Here is a 22,538-nt window from a genome sequence, read left to right as displayed (position 1 = left end):
TTTAAAATTAGATTATTTTGTTCTTGGTTTGCTTTAAAGATTACAGTCATTACCAAAAATTTCCAAAAAGCAAAGCAACTGTAGTAAGAATAGAGCATTTCAATCATTAGTAGCTTTACCTGGAGGCAAGGCATGTTGGTCTGCTTTTGACTTCATGCCAAAAATTTATTTAGTGAACAGAAGTGGAGTGCTTTGGACTTCTATAGATATTTGAAGATGGGTAAATAGAATAGATCAATTATGGTAACTGCTGATAACTTTGAAAACTTTAGTTCAAGACTTCTAAGAAGTTATATTAAAATTTCAAGGCATGGAAATAAGAAATGATGAATGAAATGCTATCCTTATTGTGAATACCAGATGGTATAGCATATTGATAAATTACATTGATGACCTGAGAAATAAACTCAGGTTGAGAAAAGTCATGTCTACTGGAAGATGTTTGTAGATTTGTTCTGGTTTGTCTCTGAAGTGTGACTGAGAGACAGCAAAACTTATGTTGTGGGATCTCACTGGTTCTCTAAAGTGAGAATGTCTGTGGCTGCTTGTGGACAGCTGAGCAAAGTTCAGAAGCCCTCTTGAAGGGAAAAAAACTCAGTCATGAAGATAATTCCTTTTCATTACCTTTTGTTTTTAGAAACTTGCACAAAAGGCCAGAAGGATTAGCCTGTGGCCCACAGTGTAGGGCCAGGCGACGCCTGTCACGTACGGCAGTGATGGCTGCCTCATTTAGCTTGCGATGAACTCCACTCATGGTTTGGGCCCAGTGAAAGTCTCTAGTTGAAAATGAAGGTTGATCTTTGCAGAAAGAAGAGAAGGATCCAGAGTGGGACAGGTCTCTTTCATGAATATTTGAATACTGGAGTATTAGAAATGAAGGATCTTTGGGTTTCAGCCATGAACATGCTTTATTTGGGATAAACACTGTCCTCCTCTGTGGCACTGGAGCCCTTTTGTTGAAGTCAGAAAAATAAGCCTGGATGTGTGTGCTAAGACTTCTGAGTGGCTGGTCCAGTGGCAGATAGATGAGGTCGACGAGTCCCTCCTTCTTCTGGGCAGATGGCTATGGGAGGGATCTGGGAGTGGGGTATTGCTACACTCTTCCAAAATAGAATAATTTTGTACGGAGAGTACATTACTTACTTTAATGGGGTGACCATTTCTACATTTACTGAGCCTTGTGACCTTGGGAAAGGCCCTTGCCTGCTCTGAGAATTGGCTCAATTGTTTGTAAACCAGGAATTGAAATATCCATCCCTGGTTAACCCTCAGGACCAAGGAGAAAATGTGCGTGAAAGTGCATTGAAAACCGTGTAAAGCACCATGTAATACGAGGTGATTATTTTATGGTTATTTAAATGTAACGGAGCTTGCTGCCCATAGGTTATTTATTTGCAGGAGGAAGAGCTGCAGATCCTGACAGCATTGCAGTGGGTGATCTCATACATACAAATAACCTGAAATGTCCCAACTACTGGCAGTTCCTTGTTTGTTATTCCGTTCTGATGTTTTTCTAAAGCTACAGATAATCTTGGAGGAATTCTTCTGTAACAGAATTAGATTTGTGGGTGTGTTTGTGTGCACATAGGCACATGTGCATTTTTACTCCAGTACCGCTGTTCAGGGATTGTTGGGTCTTTGGAATTAGAGGAGGCAACATTTACATTTCCTTATTCTAAAATATTTCTAAATTGAGAGATTTCAGTGTAGAGCAGATTATTGAGAAACGGTCATTTTATTACTAGATAAAATATGTTTTGGAGAAGGAGTTAGGTTGGCTAATGGTTCAGACTGGTGTTCAGATTGGATAATAGATCCGTTTGCTTTGCGTTTATGCTACCTGTGGGTCTCTTGCTTAAAACTGTTAAGTATTGATGAGTATCAGGGCATGTATATATTACTGCCTTGTTCCAGAAAGGATTTAAAGCTGTTTACAAAGATACATGAAAGTAACCACAATGAAATCTATTTGAAAATAGGTGAGGAAGATGAGGCAAGAAAAAATATGGAGGGAGTTCACGTGTGTGGATCTAAGAGTAAGGAGGTTACGTTGACTTAATTTTCCTTTCCTATCTTTTTTCCATTTGAAAAGAGTGTAGCTAAAGATGCCAATGGGGAGTACCTGCCCCCTCATCGTGCCCTCCTGTGATTCTAACATATCTTCTCACTGTACATAAACATGAATGACATCAGCACAGTCTAATCAACTCTTACCAAGTCTAGAAGATGGCTCACTAAATCAGGGGCATTTGGGCAGATAAACACTCCTTTTACAAGTTTATAATGGATAATTTTAAGGAAAATGGCTGGACTAAGAGCAGCTCTGCCTCTGGCATGACAGGTGGACGTTGTGGATGCCGGCTCAGGGTGGACACCACTAATGCGAGTGTCTGCTGTCTCCGGAAGCCAGAAGGTAGCCTCTCTCCTAATCGAAGCCGGAGCAGATGTGAACATGAAAGACAGAGATGGAAAGACACCTCTCATGGTAGGCCCTTCCTCAGAAACCCCTGGCTTTATGTTTGGAATCAGGTCAGAGATTTTCCTATAATTGACATTCTTGTGACTTAAGCCAGTTAGGAGCCCCAGGTTTTGATTGTGTAATGTATTCCCTATTGGCTTGGGAATGTCGCTAGAATGTTTCTGTGGTCTTTTTACAACTATTTCTTTAAGGATTACTCACCCCAGCTCCCAGGGCTGCGGTAGGATCAAAACAAATCTGTTACAACATAGAATGTGCTGCTTTCTGTACCGGTCTGGCCTGGCGTGTCTCATGTCATTTTAATGTGTGGAAAGGCAGATTTCATTTTCATTTTCCTTGCAGTCATTATCACTGTGGCGTTCGCAGCATGCACCGCCGTCCATGCCAAGCTGCGGTGGCCCTGCCAGCGCTGCTTTGCTGAGGATGCCACAGGGGGATTTCCTGGACCCTGGTGCACCGGGCAAGCCCTTCCTGCTGCCTGCACTGGCTGCCAGTGCTCACAGCCTTCCCTATTATTATTATTATTATTATTATTATTATTACTATTATTATTTTTAGGTGGCTGTGTTAAATAATCATGAAGAGTTAGTTCAGTTACTTCTTGACAAGGGGGCGGATGCAAGTGTTAAAAATGAGGTAAATAACTCTATCTAAAGATTTTCCTTGGAGGAAAAGAAAAAGTATATGTGGGTATGTGTGTGTATAGATATAATTTTTGTTCCTTCCTCTTTCAGTTCGGCAAAGGTGTCCTAGAGATGGCCAGAGTGTTTGACAGACAGGTTGGGACGATCTTTCTGCCTTTCCAGGCTCATTTTCTAGTACTTTTAAAAAGGACAAAACTACCAAAACCTTGGCTCATATGCATTTGTTTTCTTTGTCTAGAATGTAGTCTCCTTATTAGAAGAAAGGAAGAAGCAGCAAATGCTAAAGAAGCAAATGCTGAAGAAGTCTCCTGCCTGCTGATCAAAGCACCATTTATCTACAGAATCCGAGTAAAACAAAGCAAAACAAAACTACTGAACTAGAACTATGAAATTCTGCATCTTGGAGGGTTCTACATTGGATTATTTATTTAGTTGAAGATTCATAGTGACTATTTTTTGTAACATATGACTGTTTCCACTTTGAAATACATGTTTTTACCTAAGCTTGCGTGTGTGTGTTGTGTGTGTGTATCGTCACTGGGTGTCTGAAGAACGGGGATGTTTTCTTGCACTTGTGCCTTTCTGAGTTAGACATGAAACAAAATATTTATGTACCGGAGCTGCGCAAACATATGAGTCGCCCACTCCCACTCCCGGCCCCCAAGCTGTCCTCTGAGCCTCTCCAGGACCATTGGTGGAATTCTTCCCTTCATATGTTTTCAATTTTGTCCTCCCCTCTTTCCTGCAGGCCTTCCGTGCTGTGTCGTCAGGCTGGTGTTCCTCCTGGAGCAGGGCCGCTCCTCAAAGCCCAGGAGGCCACGTGAAAATTTTCCTCCTCAGCTGCTGGCCTCACATTAAAGCGCAAAATACATATTTCAGGACTCTGATTCTGCTCTATTAGAGGTGTCTGGTTGAGGGTCAGACTTTTTAGAGCAGACCTGTCTGAGAATGTGTTTGCATATACTTATATCCTGACAAGGAAAGACCCAGCCTGCTGGCATGTTGATGGCTTTGCCAAAGAGTCGTATATTAAATTTAGTCTTTAGAGAAGAGAGGTTTTTGATGCTGATCATGTACTTTGTAGACAAGTAGGAATTAACTGCAACCAGGTCTGATGGTTGGGAGCTTAAAGACACAAATGTGGTGGGGCTCTCACTCAGCAAAAATCCTTAACTCAGCACAGAAATTAACTAGCAGCCCACAGTTACCTCTGGCCCCATGAGAAGACGGGCTACAAAGGTCTGTGGGGAGTAAAAGACCAATTAAAAGGTAATTTAGGCTGGCAGAGCTTTTGGGGAGGGGTAGAGAGAAAAAGCACATGAATCAATTTTATTGATGTTGATAATCCTTAATTTTATTCCATGTAGTTATATAGAATATCTACCTTAGGAATTGGATCTGTGGGCCATATGTAGTTCTGTCTTTAGATATTTTGTAAGGGTTTTATTTTTTGCACGTTACCTTAAATTTGCTAAATTAGATTTTTAAAAAAATCTCTAAGTAATATCAGAGCATGGTCACAACTTTCCAAAGCCCTCATTTTCATGTTGCCATTTACCGTAATTTCTGTCGTAGGCTGTGTTTATTAGCCTCCGCTGTGGGCAGGTGCACATCCTGTGGACACCGAGCTTGGTGCCCCTCCTGGGGACAGCCCCTCCCCACCCTCCTGACTGAAGCCCAGGTCATGTGATGGCCACGGCCATGGCCAATGAAATGAGGGACAGATGCCAGTCCCTGCTCAGGTTTTTTTTTCAATTAGAGAATTTGTAGGGTTACAGAACAATCATGTCTAAATGAGAGTTTCCATGTACCACCCTATTGCACTAGTGTGGTATATTTGTTACAATTCATGAAAGAACATTTTTATAATTGTACTATTAACTATTGTCTATTAAAGGGCTCACTGTGTGTACAGTCCTATGGCTTTTTTTTAAAAATTTTTGTTCTTGTAACATATATATATAAAACATACGTCTAACCTACAGTTCTTAAGAATCTCCACATCTCTCTCCCTGCTGCCACAAGACCAGCTGTGACCCCCGTGGAGGCTGCGCTGTAGTGCAGGTCCAAAAGAGAAGACCCAAAGCCAACTCATGTGGGCCTGGAATGTGGGTGAGAAAAAAATCTTTTATGTTATACATCCCTGAAATTTAATGGTGGTTTGTTACTACAGTATAACTGAACCTGAAATGACAATTTTCCACAGACAAAATTAGCATCTCTTAAATCCTGTGGCTTCTATTCTCATGTTATTCCAATTTAAAAAAAAAATCAGGAATGGATATTGAATTTTATCAAATGTCTTTTTAGCGTCTATGGTAATTATAAGGTGGCATTTACCTTTAATCTGCCAACGCGATGACTTGGATTATTAGATTTCTCAATATTGAAGCACCCTTAGATTCCTGAGATAATCTTTTCGGATTATGGTGGACTGCTGGAATCCAAATGCTTATGTGCTATGTGTATTTGCTTTTTATCATCTTTTCCCTTAACTAGATTAGATGGTGGTTTAGCCAATGTTTTAATTTTTCCAAAGAAGCAGCTCATGGTTTTATTCTAATTTTTTTTCTAATTAACTTCTACTTGTTTCTTTATAGAAACAAAATCAGAGCATTCCTTCTATTTTCCTTAGGTTTACTTGTCACTCCTTTTACAACTGTTTATGTTGGATGTTAAATTCATGTATTTTCATTCTTTTTTGTTTGTTAATATGTGTATTTAGGGGTATGAACTTTCCCCTCTGTCCTGCTTTAGATGTATTCCCATAGGAAGTTTCCTAAACTTTCCTGAAGAAAAGCGTCATTGGGGGTACTTGTTAGATACAAATCTTGAGGCCTCATCTCAACCCTCTGAATTGGAATCTTTCGGGGAGGATGCCGAGCAAGGTCCTGTAACCAGGAGCCCCAGGTGGATTCTTAAAAGTCAGCAAGTGTAGGAAACACTGCCGTAGGGAGCGATAAGAAATGTTTTCATTGGCCATTTTCTAGATAATCTGCACTTCATTGCATTTCAAGGGCATAGGGTTGTTTTTCTAGTTTCAGTACATGGTAGGTAATCTGAGAGTTTGTACCATTTGGAATCGAAGGTTTACTTTGTGGCTTAATATATAAAACATATCTTTTTCCCCTCAAAGGTGGTGAGAAACCAGGTGTATTTTGTGTATTTGGAGTCTCCCATGTTTGCTATAAACCAATTTGAGCTACCTTATTAACTATATTACGAGGTCTTCCATGTGCTTTTTTGTCTACTTGCTCTGTCATAGTAACTCGTTGTTACCATTTTATACTTCTGTTTTTCTTTGTATTTCCTGATGAGGGTCGGATACTATTTTTCTTTTGTACATAGATATGCATCACCCTTGGGTTTTCAGATGATTAGTTCTCTTCTTTATTTAACTTCATCTTATCTGATATTAATGTCTCTACCTCTCCTTGTTAAATTTCTCTCCTATGGAAATAGAGTGAGTTGGTGATTTAATTTTTTGGATTTGTTAAACATTCATATTATTCAGAAAAGTGTGCAGTTTCTCCCTCGCTTGTGTGAAAAGGCATCTCTTTCCCCCCTGGGCCCCTCATCCACCTTGTTCTTGTGGGTGGACAGCACATAGCCTCTGCACCACCCCCCCCTCAACTAACCATTCTTAGTTTCTTACGCATCTTTCCAAAACTTCTTTATATATACAAATGAAGGAGAATATAGATACATTTTTACAAGAGTTTTTTTTTTTTTATAGCATTCTCAGTAATGAGTAAGACAAGTCTTTACATTGACCTGTATAACATTTATTGGCTATAATATTCTCAACAATGACTCTTCCAGGTTGTGTAGAACTCCAATATAAGAAACATGTACAAAAGAGGCTGTAACATAAAAGGTATGTGAAAAAAAAAATAGCAAACCAAAGCGTTATAAATGGATGCAACTCTAAAAATTAATGTGCTGGTTTATGTATCTGTAAGTTTAATCTGTACTGTGCTGAATAGCCTGAAGCCAAGTTTGAAAGAGTCATACTTAATGGTTGCTACACACATTCCAACAACAGACCTTTCCTCCAGTCTACGACTTGGACCTAATAGAACGTCCCAGAGAACAATGCGCTCCATCACTAGTTGTATAACCCTGGAATCTCAGGGGATTTGTCTTTCTAATTAAAAAAATTTTTTCCCTCTCCTTGCCCTGCGTAAAGTACCCGTTTCTAGGCTGTCTACATAGATGTCATTTACCTGTTTGTAAAGTTAAAATGATCACATGACATTCATTCTTCTGTCTAGATTCAAAATGGCAAATTGGGAGCTAAACTTTTTTTTAGAGAAGGAGACTCACAGGGAACATAGAACTTTTTTTTTTTTTTTTTGAAAATGATGTGGAAAATAATCAGGAAGGGTTACAGGGTATTCAACCTGGAAGAGCCAAATCACCTTAAACTGAAAATTACTTTCGAAGTCAGATCTTGTGGCTACCACTATCCATTATTGAATACTGCAACCATTTTATATGCAGAGTTTTTTTTCTAGCTTTTCCTATATGAAACAAGCTCTTAAATGGCTGGACAATAAGATACATTGCTGTCCCAGAAATAAAGGGAGAGTTTTCTTTATGAAGGGGCAGGGAAACAGCACATTCATATGTAGGTGAATGGCTTCTGGAAGCATCATCATGGCACAGAAATGGTTTCAGCAGTTAGCTTACAAATCTTTCTTAGAGCATTACCTGTATCACTATTAATAGGATTTTCAAATAGGTTTAAAAGAAATAGATGTTAATGTTCCCACATTGCTTGTGATGATTATACTGAGAACTACTGATTATACACTTTGCATGAATTGTATAGTGTGTGAATAAGACTGTTAGAACAAACAAACAAAAAAGCAAGAGGGCCTGCCTGTTTGGTCCTATTTTTTTTGCCCTTTTTACCTTTTTCTTTTAACTATTTTAAATTAACCTTTTTTTTTTCCTGCCAGATTTTCAGAGAAATAAATGTTCATTATAGGAAAAAAAAAAAAAGTAGACATTGATGGGAATTTTAGAGTGAGTCATGAGGAATCTTCTGTGCCCAGCTCCCTTTTAGTTAGAAGCAGTCATTAGGCAGGAGGTCTGTCCTGTCTTCAAGCCAGTGGCAATTAAAGCATTGCCGGAGAAGGTTGGGCTTTGGGCATTTCATGGTGGCTGTTGCAGAGGCCACCCCATGAGGCCACAGGCACCTCTCAGGCTAAGCTGGAGCAGTCCCAAAACAGGGGTTCGATTGTCAGAGACTGGAGAAGCGTCAGCCCTGGGTTTGGCCTGGGATTCAGTAGCCCCTGGCTTCTTGTGTGCAAACGTGTTTGTGGGCCTGCTGATGAGTCCTTGGGGGTGGCCGTGACAGCCTCACGCTGGCTTCCAACAAGGGGTGGCCTCTGTGCTGGTGGGGAGGAGAAAGATGGGAAAGCCCTTTCCCTGCCAGCCAGGGGTCCTCTGCTCTGGGGTGGGCATGGGTGGCAGCAGGCCTCTGGGAGGGTTGGTGCGATGTTAATCAGTGTCACTTGCAGTGAGGCACGACCTCCTGGGAGATGACGAGCAGCCAGAGTCTGTTCTGGGCTTCCTGCTCCCCTAGCAACTGGAGGAGCTCACTATAGCAAAAGTTTTTAGATGAAATGAGCCCCGTGAGGAAAGCCAGCAAGAGGTCAGGTTACATGAGAAAGATCCAGTCTGGCTGCCCAGGCATTTTCTTCTTTGGGTTGTCAGCAAGGGTCTCAGTGGCTCAGAGTGCTTGGAAAACGTCCGTGGAGAAGTGGCACAAAAACGCTCAGGTATTCGATTTTGCTCAGCACCAGGCTCTTTTTAGCACCAATGGGGATCACAGGCTCCTAAGAATATTCTGGCACAGATCAGAGTTTTAGCAGTTTTTCTTTTCGATGTGTTGTATTGATTTGCCAGAGAACAATGGCCTACAGTTTCAGCCTGAGAATTCCTAGTAAAGTTAAGAAGGCATAAAAATGACACCTCCCCACCCCCAGACTAGCCAGGGGTGTTTCTTCTCATGTAGTTTTAATTTGTTGCTTTTGTGGTTTCTGTGATGTCACCCCTCATGGGGAAGCTGAAAAAATTCTCACTGGGGAGTGTAGCCTCCCTATACATATTTTGACAATGGAAAATGTTATGCATTGTTTCTCTTGGTTGCTACACATGTGATTTCGTGTGTTGGGAAAACAGACACTGTTGGGAGATATACTTTTCAAAGGAAGGCCTAGAAGATTAGCCACATACATCCCGGTGAAGGGGGGGGGAGTCCTTGGACCTCCAACTATGATCTGAAGTAGGGAGAAAAGGAACTCACCCCAGGGCTGACTCTTACCCAGTGGTGGCCCTCTACATCTCAGGTCAACTCTAGTAGTCACGCCCATAACATTAAACAAATATATACTAAAGAATAGTCAGCTTGCCATGGAAATACAACTGTTGATTTTGGTGATTTTTGCTTCCATCTGTGTGAGGATATAAAAGGGGAGGAGTAACCCTCACCCCCAAAAGACCTGGTAATCGGTTCCTTTCCTAAGTTATATTAAAACAAAACTCTTGCGAAATATGCTTCATTTGATAAATATTGCATCTTGGAAGTATTACTCCTTTAATATTATCTCTGTAAGGGAACATTAGATTTCAGTATGTTCTTATCCAGAAAGAAACTGCATGGCTCAATAGAAGTAATCAGGACCGCGGAGATAACATGTCCTCGGTCACAGCCCCTAAGTGGTCCCTGATGGTCTGGTTTAAGATCACAGCATTGACTTCCTTTAACATCCGTCTAGAGTTTTGAAATAGAAGCACAGGAATTATAGCTAAGGAAGGATAAAGAAGGTCAGTTCACATCCTTTTACGGGCACTAGGCCGTGGGGCTAAAATGCCAGATCTAAGGATTTGAGCATCTGTAAGGACAATGCCCAGAAAAAGCCCTTAAACTTTTCCATGACATCTGCTTTGGCCTTCATACAGTCACCAAATGTCACATCAGTCACAGTGATTCTATACGTATCTCGTCAGCAATAATCATTTCTAATAGGGCTTTACATTTTTTAAGACTTAACAATTGTATAATAAACAGATGCATGCTGTAAGGGTTGGAACATAGTAGAGTTGAGTTCCCTTCTGTTTGTGTGTGTGTGTGTGTGTGTCTGTGTGTGATGCCGATTTATTTAGTTTATCTGTGGTTGTGAATACTATGTTGCCTGGATACAGTGGGGAACTTGAGGAAGTTAAATACTGTTTTGTTTTCTGGAAGGAAAACCAGGATTCTCAGTGCATTTTTTCTTTCTGCTCCAAGGCATAGAAAACCATTGAAATGACCCCAAAAGAAGTCTTTATCATAAAACACTCAGAGTGCATTATGGAACTATTTTCAATTGCTTTCTAATGTGAAAACTAGTCACACATGACCCCGCTAGAACATAGGGAAAGGGAAAATGGTATTTTACCTTGTCTAAGTATTTCTGTATTTTCCATGTCATTTATTACAGGCTTCTGAAAGATCTCCATGTGCAAATGGCTCCCCAGTCAGACATTTGAAGAGTAAAAGGTTGAAGGGGCTGCTGCCCAAGCCTGCATTTCATGAATATTTAGAATTAAGAAATGGATCTCCTTATCACATTCTGTGATGCTCAACAGGTAGGTTGCAAGTGTTTAAAAAATAGATTTCAGGCTCTGTGCAAAAACCTTAAAAAAAAAAAAAAAGATTCCTGCAGCTAAACTGGGAAAATAAGATGCCCCAAAGAGAACTTAGTAGTAACTGATGGTTCTTTGTCTAATATCTACCAATAAGGATAGCAGATAGTCTGTACCAATGAACATAGCATTCCACTGAGTTGTAGTTTTTGTGAGCATAGGGATTCTGCCTAATTTTGAATAAGTTGAACCTTGCAGTAAAAGGAGAGTTTTATCTACTGAATTGATTGACTAGATCTGGTTACTGGTTCACATCTGAAAACTGTTATGGTCCCATGGAAAGCCTCATCTGTCTGTCTGAGCACAGGATCATTGTATTACGGTTGAGAAGACAATGTGATAATTTGCTTAGCTCCAAACAGTCCAGGGAGAGGCTTGCAGTGCCTGGGCAGTAGTTTTCTTGTAGAAACACCACCTTTCCCAATTTAAATAATGTGTTGATGCCAGCACAATAAAGGGTAGCCAGAAACAGAAGTTCTTGGTGTTTCTATAGATTAAAACCTCAAGCAATGCCACAAATCTCTTCCTGGCTTGTGGCTGGTCAGCTCGAGCTCTTCTGCCTGGCCTCTGTGTTCCAGTTTTTGTCCTGGGATGGCTACACCTCGAAGTTCCTGACTCTAGCCCAGTTTCTGTCCAAAGCTGTCTGGTCAGAAACCACACCCTTTCCTGCTGTACCAGACCTTCAAGCTGCAACCTCTTGTGGGCTTACCCCTCAGATACGAAGGGGCCCTGGGGCCTCCCTGAAAGCCAAAAGACAACCCAGCCCTGGAGCCCCCAGCCCTTGCCCAAGGTCAGGGATTCCACAGAATCATTCAAGGCCCCACCTGGGTCTTTCAAGCTGGGCCAGGTACCATAACCAACAGCCCTGGGTAGTATAAACTGGTAGCATCAGCTCTCCAATAAAGACTCGATCAGAAACTAAGCATCCTGTCCAGAATCCCATAACATAGGGTATTTCAAGTTCACTAAAATACTAAGAGCACAACAAGCCTTCCTTCCACGGAAAACTCAGTGATGGTAAAAATGCCTACCACAGCGCACTGCACTGTAATAAACATTCTGCATAAATTAATAATTTACAAGTACCTGAGCAAGTATACAGAGCACCATAGCATAGCACAGCACCGACGGCAGTAGCTCAAAGTTCTTAAAATAACGGTGTTTTAAACATTAAAAATTCTAAAAGTTGATAGAATAAAAAACAAAAAACCTCCAACTACAGTTGAAAGATAGTGCAAACTTCTGTCTTCACTGTTGAAAAAAGGTGTCGGCTTGCTTCTCACTTAATATAGGTGGTGTGGGTTGGTCTGGGCACTTGATGTGGATATTTAGGAGCTGGTCTGTATCAGGAACAACCAAGAGAGAAGAAAAGAAAATTGGAATTAGAGGCCTGGAAAGTGACTTCTATGAGCCTAGAAGCCAGTTAGAGATGTCTTCTCCTGCTCATCTGATGGGCTCCGTGGGTCAGCTGGGGGCTGGAAAAGCTCTGGCTTTTGGCAGAGATGCAGCCAGGTCCCCCTCTAGTGTAAATCCCAGAAGGGACCATTTGCTCAGTGCTGCAAGATTTTGGCAGTTTACCATATGCTGTCACTAAAGGCGTCCTTCAGAAGCGCCACCTCCCAGCCACAGGCTTGCTCCAGAGCAGGGCTGTCCAATAGAAAAATGTGAGCCTTCTAGTAGCCATGTAAAAAAAGTTAAAAGAAACAGGTGAAATTGATTTAATAATAAACTTCATCAAATGTGATAGATCCAAAGTATTATCATTTCAATATGTAATCATAAACTTTCTGAGATAGTTTACTTTTTTTTTTGGTACTAAGTCTTTGCAATCCAGTGTGTGTTTACACTTATGGCACATCTCAATTTTTACCACCACTGTGTTCCTAGGGGCTACCGTCCTGGTCAGCACAGCAGCTCCAAAGAATGGGGATCAAAGCTGAGCAGCCAGAACCCTCAAAACTGAATGTGTGGAGCATTCTTCTCCTGAGCAGGGCAAGACCCCGATCGCCGGTGCTGGGGTCAGCAACTGGCAGAGGTAAGACAGGCAGGCCATTGCTTGCGGGCATTAAAAAAACTCTCTTCCCTCATCATGTCCATGTAGTGTTTTTTCTTCAGACAAAACAAGAAAAATAACTTGAAGGTCAACATATAAACCACAATGAAATAATTAAGATATTCTGCAATTTTTCTCTATTTATGCAGTTGGGAATTAAACCATTGCCCTGACCCTCTGACCAGTGTTATCTCTGAGATCAGTTTATTAGGCTGCTATCTCTTTCACAGAAAAAACATTCTTCTCAAGAGCTGTAATGAGATCACTGAAGAGTGCCGTCTTCTGGGATTTGGAATTAATGACACCAGGCCTTGCCAACACAGTGCCTTTGGGTCTTGGGAGCTCATAAAGCAAGCTTCCTGCCAAGGGATATGCAAGCCAGGAGAATGCTTTGGCCGAGGATTGAACCTATGTACATGCAGGTGAATGTTTAACAACCCACTGGGGTGGGGATTAGCTTATTTCATTGGGGTAAATACTCCCACTGTATCCCAGAGGTCACAGAACGCAGAGCCGGGAGGGGGTGCAGCCACCACCATTATATATTGTCTGTACACACAAGTGCGACAGCCACCTGGAGCCACCAGAGCAGAGATAAGAGTAAAGTGTTGTAAAAGCCAAGCGATGAGTTTTGAGTATTTATTACTGTGGTTTGCTGTGGTAGGTTGAATTATGCATCCGGCAAACAACTGTTCTTGTTTCCTGCGAGTGTGACCCCATTGTAAATAGGGATCTTTTGAAGATGTTATTTTTAGTGAAGGTGTGGCCAACTGAAGCAGGGTGGTTCTTAACCCAGGTGACTGGAGGTCTTATAAAAAGAACCAGGAAGTCACAGCAGCCAGAAAGGAGAGGGCATTGCCATGTGACGGAAGCAGAGAGGGGAGCCAAGGACCCCAAGGATTGTCGGCCACCAGCACCAGAGCACTACAGGCTCTAGGAACAATCACAGCCTTGACAATATCTTGATTTTGGACTTCCTCTAGCCTCAAAATCATGAGCCAGTAAATTCCTGCTGTTTAAGCCAACCCATTGTGTGGTATTTGTCATAGCAGCTTGGCAAACTAAGTACCTTTGTTTTTAATATAATTATATGTTTATGTAATTTAATTTTTAGTAAATGCTGGGGTTTACCAACTGGCTTGCAAATTTCCTGCACATATCATGGCTCACACACACCAGTGGGGGCCAGCTGGAGCCCACCTGTGGGTTAACCCCCCTGCCTAAGTTAGGAAACAGGGCCACTCCTTCCTCGGCCTCTGAGGGAAAGTGCACGAGGTGGCCATGGCAGGAGGACCATCTTTGAAGGCAGTTCTTCTTGTCAGTTGTGGAGAGAAGCACCGTTACCTGGGTTTCCCACTGCCTGGCAGCCTCGCTCCTGGAATGCCTCTTGTTTCAGCTCTGACTTTCTACCCCCACCTTGTTTCCCAGGATCCCAGTGAGAGGCCAGAATGTTAGGATCTAAGCAAGATTCCTGGAGGTGGGTGTCCTGCCTTCCTGCCATCACACCACTTGGTAGCTTTACTTCCTGTCCTTCGGGGGACATGGCCAGGCCCACATCACCGAGCTTCCCCAGATGCCCAGTCCAGCTCTCCTTCATGATCTGTTCTCTCAGGTCCATTTGGGCATAGTATGGCGCTCCATGGAGACACCTGTGAGTGCTTCCTGTTAGATGGGCCTGGGCACCCAGCTTATGCTCTTCCCAGTTGCCAGGTTTGGGAGGTGGGGGTGGGGAGGCAGTGCAAGAAGCAAGGGAAGGACCACCACCCATGTTCTGGCAGGGTTTGAAGAGGGAGGATTGGCTCAGCTGTCCCTCTGCTGTTTGGGGAGAAACACTGACCTGATGGGTGCCAGGCAGAGTCCGGACTCGTGCCGTCCCAGGCTTCTCCCGGAGGTGCTGGTGAGCCGCGTAGTCTTGCTCAAAGGGTCTGCTGGCAGAGGCTTCTGAGGAGGATTTGGCTTGTGAGTTCCCTGCGATAAACCACAAGGCGATGCACGGTCACTCAACTCTGAGAACTGCAAGGAGGCCTTGACCTCAGGAGCCGCTCTTCAGAGGCCCCCAAAGAGCGTGCTCTGGAGAATGGCGAGTTGCAGCACAGATTTTATTTCCTGAGTAAGCTTCCTGAAACAAATCTTCTCACCATACAAAGGGGTCGGTAGGGAGTGGTTGCTAACTTCTTGCCAAAATTTTCTCTAACATGTGTTACCCACACTCCGATCCCGTGCTGTTCCTGGACCTTTCGCGTATGGTTCACCTTGGTGTCTCACTGCCAGTGCTCCCCTGGTGAGCAGGCTTTCGTGTGCCTTTATGCTTCCTTTCCATTTTAATGGCCTGAAGTGAGAAGTCGGTGAGAATCTCTTTCTAACATCACATTCACTTCTTCAATTTTGCTGGAACCAGTGTAACACAATTTGTTCAACTGCAACGCCCTAAATCAAGTGATTAGCAGAATGTCCTGGCTCCCTGAGGGGGTAGGGTCAATATTCTGACGGCTCAATGAAATACACTAGAATTCTTCTACCCAAATATCTTCTAACAATTCAAGGAATCACAGAGTCACCTAAAAAATGGTGCCCAGAGGGGAAACCAAGGCCCCGGGGTCGGAGGGGCAAGTAGTGCTCTCTAGGGAAGCTAATGGGGAGAAATCCTGTTGAGCAGAGGCTGTTTGAGGAGGTAGCCAGAGAGGGCAGCCAGAACGTGAACTTGGGGGATATTCTACTCCGGGTTTTTCCGAAGACTTCTGCAAGTCACCTGACCTCTCAGAACCTCAGTTTCTCCCTCTATAAGGAGGGGAAAACATTGCCTGTGTCCTGGAGTGGTTCAGAGGATTAAATAAGCTCCTGGTACAGAAATAATCACAAGTAATAGTATCATCCAAGCCCCTTCATGCCATACATTTAAAAATTCTTAATGGAAATATGAGACAGAGAACAAAAACTACACCTGCCACTTATTTTCACACAGCCCATCAGCTACCCATGGCGGGAGGGTTCCTGGAGCTGGACTGAGAAGTCAGCACGTGTGGGGTACGCCTCTTTTCTTGGGCCTAGGGTGAATACTGGGGTCAAGACCCCTTCCTCTCTGTTCCTGGGAACCCAGAAGCATTTACAAATGCACAGAAATTCTGCAAGAAATGGCAGTAGGACCTCAAGGGAAACAATATATCCTACTGTGCAAATGATTTGATTTATTTTCATAAGACCCAGTATTTTCTCCATCCAGGAACCCTCAAACTGATTTTATGGCCCTTGAGTTGAATTTCTCACAGCTCTTATCCCACTAAAATTGCATTTCCTTAGCAACTGGAGTTCAATTGAAAGAATGCAACAATACAGTCACCATTTAGCTTATCTTTGTAGAGCAAAGAAAGCGACCACCAGAGTTTGTAAAGCACAGCTGTAGGGAAACCACACCCAGCTGGAGCAGTGGGCAAGTAGGGACAGATGGCTTAAAAATTAGGTTTCCACATCAGTTCCCATTAAAGGACACATTGACAGGCTTCAGAATATGAAATAGAGCAAACTCCTTAACTAAGAATAAAGACCATATAGTGTGCCTATGAGCATAGACACAGAAGTCAGGCTGTTTTGTTTGTATTTTCAGCCTAGCTCTGTACTTATTAGTTCTGTGAGGCGAGTACTTCAACTTCCTTGAGTTGCAGTTTCTGCACTGGTAGAGAGGGGATGGCTGGTTGCTGTATGACACGAAAGACTGCCCCTAAGGCTCGCTGCACAGAGCTCGGCACACAGAGGGCAGTGGGTGTTAGCTGGTGCTGCAGCCGTCCTACCTCTGTCACGGATGGAGTGATTTTACCATCTAAAAGCACCACTGCTCTACCCACAAACTTTGTGTAATAAACTAAGGCAATAAATCAAGCTTCATTTTCTGTAAGATGGCAGCAAATTAGGAGCATAATATTAGTGTGTGCGGTACAAATGAATGCATGCATCCATAAAACTGAAAGGCTTTGGGGACTGTATAATTCACGACTAAATGATACCAGTTTTGCTGCTAAGCACGAAGTATCTAGTCTCGTTAATAAAGATAATGTCATATTTTTATTGCAATGCTGGAGAAAAAATGAGAAATATGTTATAATATATTCATAATGTATTTGGATTTATTATGAGAGAACTTGGTAGATAATTAGGTGTGCCATTCATTCTGGTTTCCCTGGGACATTCCCAATTTATACTTATGGTCCTGTTTTCATTATTAATTACCACCCTGCCCCAAAGTGTCCTGGTTTAGAGGGTCAATTATATGCTCACCATGGTGATAAAAGCCCCAGCAGTTGAGATGTCAATGGGAAGTTCTAATTTCAAACGCTGGACTCAGCACAGGCACCCATCTGTCTCCTCCTGCCAGGCTCAGATATGGTTTTTGAAGGAAATGCAGAAGAGGTAGTGTACACATAATGCCGCAGAGGCAGTGGAGTTGGTCAAAGAGCACGCAACCTCACTTCTCTGACATCAGGCACAGAGCTGTGGAACCCATAAAACATATGCCTGAAGCACCGGCTGCTACATGCTTCAACCTCGGAGGAAGGGGTGGAATTACTGTGCTTGCTTTTAGGTATCGTCCCTTTCCTGCTGCCTTTTCAAACCTGAACCTTGGCTTTCCCAGAGAAGACCAGCCTGGTCGCCAAGAACCAGCCGAAAGGAGTTGAAGCACTGCTCCAAGCTCTCTCACATTTGGTAAATGACTCTTTAGACTGGTTGTTTCAAACAAGGAACTGGGGAATTTAGCCCTCATTCCTTGCCTCTCTCATCTTCTAGATTTTGGAGAAACATCTAATTATTAAATATTCAGGGTTGTCCCATTTCTCCATTTCTTGTTCATATTCTAGCAACAGCTACATATTTCAAATTTTTTAGAGGTTTGAAAATAATTTTTAAATCCAAATATAGCCCTTTGCCTTGACTATCATCATAAAAATTTCTTATCAACTTCCCCATGATAAGCAAGAGAAAACAGTTCTACTTATCCAGGGAGATCTCAGCAGGAATACTGGATGTCACCAGAGGAAAATGCCAGAGATGTCACTGAAATGCAGGAGGAGCTTACACGGGTCCGACACTGCAGAAACACCATTTCCTAGGGATATTGTGGGCTGATGAAGAATATACACTTAGAAACAGCAAACCAAGGGCAACTGGTTCCAAGGGAAATGCCCCAATTCCTTTTGATTCTTGATTCAGAAAAAGCATGGTTCTAGACATATCTGCTCTCTTCAAAGAAAACCTTTACTCCTGGTTCTAAGACGTCCTTGACGACTCCTTTCTGAAACTGCCTGCAAACAATAAAGAAAATGCAAAACCAAGAGGAAAACGCCGTCTTTGCCGTCTTTGAGAAAAACAAGGAAAAAACCATATAACCCCAAACTAATGCATGTGCCAGGGATGCAAAGTGTGCTTGGGGCCAGGCTGGGGAAAAGGCAGGAGACGGATGCCCCCCGGGGCCAGCCCGGCAGAGTGGATGGGAACATTTGACCACCCCTTGATCGGAACATGAGTTGGGGGTGAGCAGACAACCTGGTGTGTCGAGGCTGAAGAAGGGCAGCCAGGCCACCTGCCTGTGCGAGCGTGGGCTGGGCGGGGCCGTCGCTGAGAGCTGGAGGTGCTGGACCCCCCTTCTGCTGGAGCTGGCCCTGAGCACTGGCCTGGCCTTTCCCCCAATTGTCCTGCAGCTGGTTTGCCAGGAAGAAATCCCTTCCTCTAAAGAAGAATTTAGACACAGCAAACAAACAAACAAAAAAAAACTGAAAAAAAAAAAAAGGAAGGGAACATGATAAATAAAAGGCAAACCAAGAACCCACTCCGCACAAGTGTATACATAAGGAAATGAAAAGAAGCTGGCAAAGCTCAACAGAAATGGGGAAGAAAAAAATAAAGCCATGAAAAAAACCAAAGACCAAGACAGCATGAATCATACAGGGCCATGGGGCTCCTGCTTGAGAGCGATGAGAAAAACAAAAGGAGGGAAAAGTTCAAAAGGGTTTGAGGGCTACAGATAAAGATAGCAAAGGCCAGATAATATTTACATAAACGACATCACTTAAGAGAGCTGAGCAAACGGAATAGAAAAATAATAACAGATTTATCTTAAACTTTTCTTGAAATACAAGAAGACTTGAATCTCTAGATTGAAAAGACATACTGCTTGCCTTGGGGGATGAGTCAGACTCATCAGTATTAAGACATGTCCAGTTAAAGTGACTGTGCTTCAAGAACAGAGAATCATATGAGAATCCAGACCAAAACAAGTCATCCACAGGGGAAAAAAATTAGGCCAGTTTCTGACTTCTCCAGATGAGATAAAGGAACCAGGTTTATAAAAGTCTCAGGCAAAGAAATGGTGATTCATTAATTTTATACCCAGACTGTCATTCGAGAATTAAAGCAACAGCCAAATATTTTTGACATGCAAAAATTCAGGGAAATATATTTCCCGAGATCCCTTCTTGAAAGAGTTACAACAGAATGGACTTCAGCTAATCAGGAGAGGAACAAATACGTGGCAAAAAGATTGTCAGTAAGCTTGAATCCATTTAAAGTAAATCTATAGCTTGAAACAAAACAAAACAAAACAAAACTGTGAGGATTATAGTTTCAGAACAAACTGTAAATGTTATAAACCATAATGGCATAGATGTTATAGAACTAACCAAAGTTGAGGGTGGGTTTTCCATTTCCAGTCATATGGCAGGCTGGGTTATCTTGACCTTCTCTCTCTAAAACCACTAAAATATAAAATATATTTTAAAAGCTTTCTTTGGGGCAAAGGTAATGGGAAGCAATGCTTAATGGGTATAGGGGTTTCCTTATGGGGTGATAAAAATGTTTTAGAACTAGATGGAGGTAGTGGATGCATAAACTTGAAAAAGTACTAAAAGTACTAAATGCCGCTGAATTGGACACGTTAAAAATGGTTAATTTTATGTGTGCAAGTTTCACCCCAAAACAAAACAATACCCATAAGGAAAAAAGTTTTTCTTAAAAGCATTAGAGAGCTACAAAACAGTAAGATATTATCAGACTAAAATCTAAGGGAAAGCAAGAAGCCTGGAGAGGTAGATATTATGCTGAAGTTGAAGGCATTTGCCAAATTGGGGAAACCTGAGTTTTGGCTTTGATACCCTTTTGGGGTGAGGATGACACCCTAAATCAAAGGTCAGGACCAGCTCAAATGAGTTTAATGGGAGAACATGCTCTTCCTGGCATCTCCCCTGGCTCTGCAAAGGACTATACTCTCAGGGTAAGAACGTTCTAGAAGTAAATGCATCCCTCCTCCTATTCCTAGGGTACTGAGAGGAGAGCTCCCCTAGTGCTGGGCAGACGTAGGTAAGAAACTAAACCCATGACCATAAATTGCTCTTGTGAGGACTTGGAGCCAGCTGGGTGGTAAATAAGTCCTAAGCCATGTAAAGTGGTCCCACACTGGTACTGCCCTAGGGTACTTGTGTGAAGGCAAAACAGATCATCTCTGGAGGAACACACCTTCATCCCAGGCCTCAAAGACCACAGGTGATTTTCTGGAAAAAGCACAAAAAGAAGCAACGAATCATGAGGGAGAGCAATAGGAACTTCAGCAGAAATACACCCAAACACTTCAGAGTTTGGAATTATCAAAACAAATTTTCTTGCTATATTTAAAGAAATAAATGGGAAGCTAGCATATTTGATTAAGAACCAAAGAGAACTTCTAGAAACAAAAATAAGAGTAAAACATAGTTGGCAGTAAGAGCAAATAGAGTGAAGCTAAGTCTAGTTTGATAGCCTTTATGTAGAAAGAAAATGCAAAATACTATATATTGTTCTTGGATACATATTTATATAAAAATATTAGAAAGCGTCTGTAAAAATAAGCACAAACTTATGACAGTGATTGCATCTGGAAAAGGCTCATAGTAACTTTATCTGTAATGGTTTGATTTTCCATTTTTAGAAAGAATATATGCATGTTATATATCTGAAATTTAAATATGCATATGCATAGAAAAATGTAGAGACAAGAATGGTTATTTCTGGGTTGTATAAATGTGAGTGAATTTTATATTCTTTTTCCTCTTCTGTATTTTGAATATTTTGAAAATTAAAAAAAATAACTTCAATCTTTGGGTCAAAGAGGAAAACAAAGGAGAAAATATACACTATTTTAAAAATATAAATACTGAAAACACTACAAATTAGAACCAGTGAGCATGGATAAAACAGTGTTGAGAGAAAAATTCCTAAACTTAAACAATAAAGTATGAATAAAAAATTAAGTAAGGATCTAATCTAAGAAATTAGAAAACAAAATAAACCTAAGGAAAAAAGATGGCAGGAAATAGTAAAAATAAACACACTATGTAATACATTAGAAAAACAGTTGAAAAACTAATAAGAGCTAACATTTGTCAAATGCTTATTAAGGATGGGTGCTTTGCTAATAATGTTATTTTCTTTTATTTATTATCACAAAGTCCAATGACACAGGTACTATTATCGTCTCTAACTTAAAGAGGGGTGGTTAGCATTTCCCAGGTTTAATGGTTGTAAATGGAATATCATATGTAAAACATTGAGCTGGTTCTTTCAGGGTGGGGAAGAGTTGAGAGGAAGCCAGATCAATGTAATGAAGAAAACAGAGCCTACTGAAGATGTACACAAATACAATAGATGGTGTTGAAGATTACTAGCTGGTCATCTAAAAAAAAGTTAGATGCCTATTATATTTTATATTGTAAAAGAACAGGTGGAAAAATAAATACAATGATCATGAAAATATAAGAAATAGGAAAGTATGTTTATAATCTTTGGGTGGCAAGCCTTTCTAAACATGGCAATTAAAAAATGGCAAAAGAGAGGAAAATGCAACTCATGAAAAAGGGAAAACAAATGGATCCCAAACCTATGAAGAGCTGCTTCACTTCATTTACAGGGAGAGAAGTGTTGATTAATACTACAACGAGAGAGAATTTTTTACCTATCAGATTGCCAAAGATAAGAAATATCTCTGAACACTGAACACTGCATTACCTAGGGGATGGGGGATAGAAACTGGGACAACTCCTTTAGAGGCATTCCTACCCAATTTATCACACTTCCAAATGCATTTGTCTTTGAACCACCAGCAGTTGTCCTTCTAGGAACTTACTGACACATGGAAACGAAGTAACTGTGCAAGAATATACCTGTTGGAAGCAGCAAATGGTTGGAAACATCCCATAAGGCCATTAGTAGGGGAAAGGTTAAGAAAATTAGGGCTCTACAAGGAAATATTATGAAGCCAGAGAACAGAGTCAAGTAGATCTGCGTGTGGAGTAACTGAAGGGGAAAAAGTACCCAGTGTGCTGCCCTTTGTATTCAAAATAAGGATGTAGGATGATACCAGAGTGACAGCAAGGTGATGGGTAGATAGGGTTTCATTGTATTCTTCTCTGCAATTTTGAGTGTTGCAAATTTCCATAATTTTTAATTTTCAAATTTCCAAAATTTCCATCATCTCTCCCTCTCTGCAGAGAAAGCTAGGTAGAACTGAGACTTCACTGCATTCCAGATGGCATTTTCAAAGGGCTGGTAACAATTGCTTCTGGAAGTAGGGCCTGGAAATGGTTAAGAAGAATGATTGTTTTCTGAACACCCTTTGTAGTGCTGGAATTTTTAATCATAACATTAAAAT

At 41.6% G+C, this 22,538-nt stretch overlaps 2 protein-coding genes and 1 long non-coding RNA gene across 8 annotated transcripts in view; 2 read left to right on the top strand and 1 right to left on the bottom strand.

Moving 5' to 3' along the window:
* The window catches only part of FANK1 (fibronectin type III and ankyrin repeat domains 1), a 122,585-nt gene extending 118,959 nt beyond the window's left edge, over positions 1-3,626 (top strand). For 3 of the 4 annotated variants that reach the window (XM_037805054.1, XM_037805056.1, XM_037805057.1), the window contains exons 8-11: positions 2,342-2,485; positions 3,038-3,115; positions 3,214-3,258; positions 3,362-3,626. In XM_037805054.1, coding sequence (XP_037660982.1) covers positions 2,342-2,485; positions 3,038-3,115; positions 3,214-3,258; positions 3,362-3,442 — 348 coding nt within the window. In that variant the 3' untranslated portion in view covers positions 3,443-3,626. The remainder of the gene's footprint in view (positions 1-2,341; positions 2,486-3,037; positions 3,116-3,213; positions 3,259-3,361) is intronic. The other variant, XM_037805055.1, reaches the window with a different exon arrangement.
* A 1,262-nt stretch (positions 3,627-4,888) lies between these two features.
* On the top strand, positions 4,889-13,493 carry LOC119510642. Its single transcript, XR_005211991.1, has 5 exons — positions 4,889-5,235; positions 6,946-7,000; positions 10,617-10,764; positions 12,709-12,856; positions 13,105-13,493. It is a non-coding gene; the product is annotated as an uncharacterized LOC119510642 (long non-coding RNA).
* The window catches only part of ADAM12 (ADAM metallopeptidase domain 12), a 353,203-nt gene continuing 338,074 nt past the window's right edge, over positions 7,410-22,538 (bottom strand). For 2 of the 3 annotated variants that reach the window (XM_037805049.1, XM_037805050.1), the window contains 2 exons: positions 14,712-14,842; positions 7,410-12,161 (listed from right to left, as the gene is read on the bottom strand). In XM_037805049.1, the coding sequence (XP_037660977.1) occupies positions 12,101-12,161; positions 14,712-14,842 (192 nt within the window). In that variant the 3' untranslated portion in view covers positions 7,410-12,100. The remainder of the gene's footprint in view (positions 12,162-14,711; positions 14,843-22,538) is intronic. The other variant, XR_005211989.1, reaches the window with a different exon arrangement.

Source organism: Choloepus didactylus, chromosome 15 (assembly GCF_015220235.1).
Source record: "Choloepus didactylus isolate mChoDid1 chromosome 15, mChoDid1.pri, whole genome shotgun sequence".
Taxonomy (NCBI): domain Eukaryota; kingdom Metazoa; phylum Chordata; class Mammalia; order Pilosa; family Megalonychidae; genus Choloepus; species Choloepus didactylus.
Note: the sequence above shows the minus strand (reverse complement) of the source record. Positions and strands in the feature narration are given on the sequence as shown.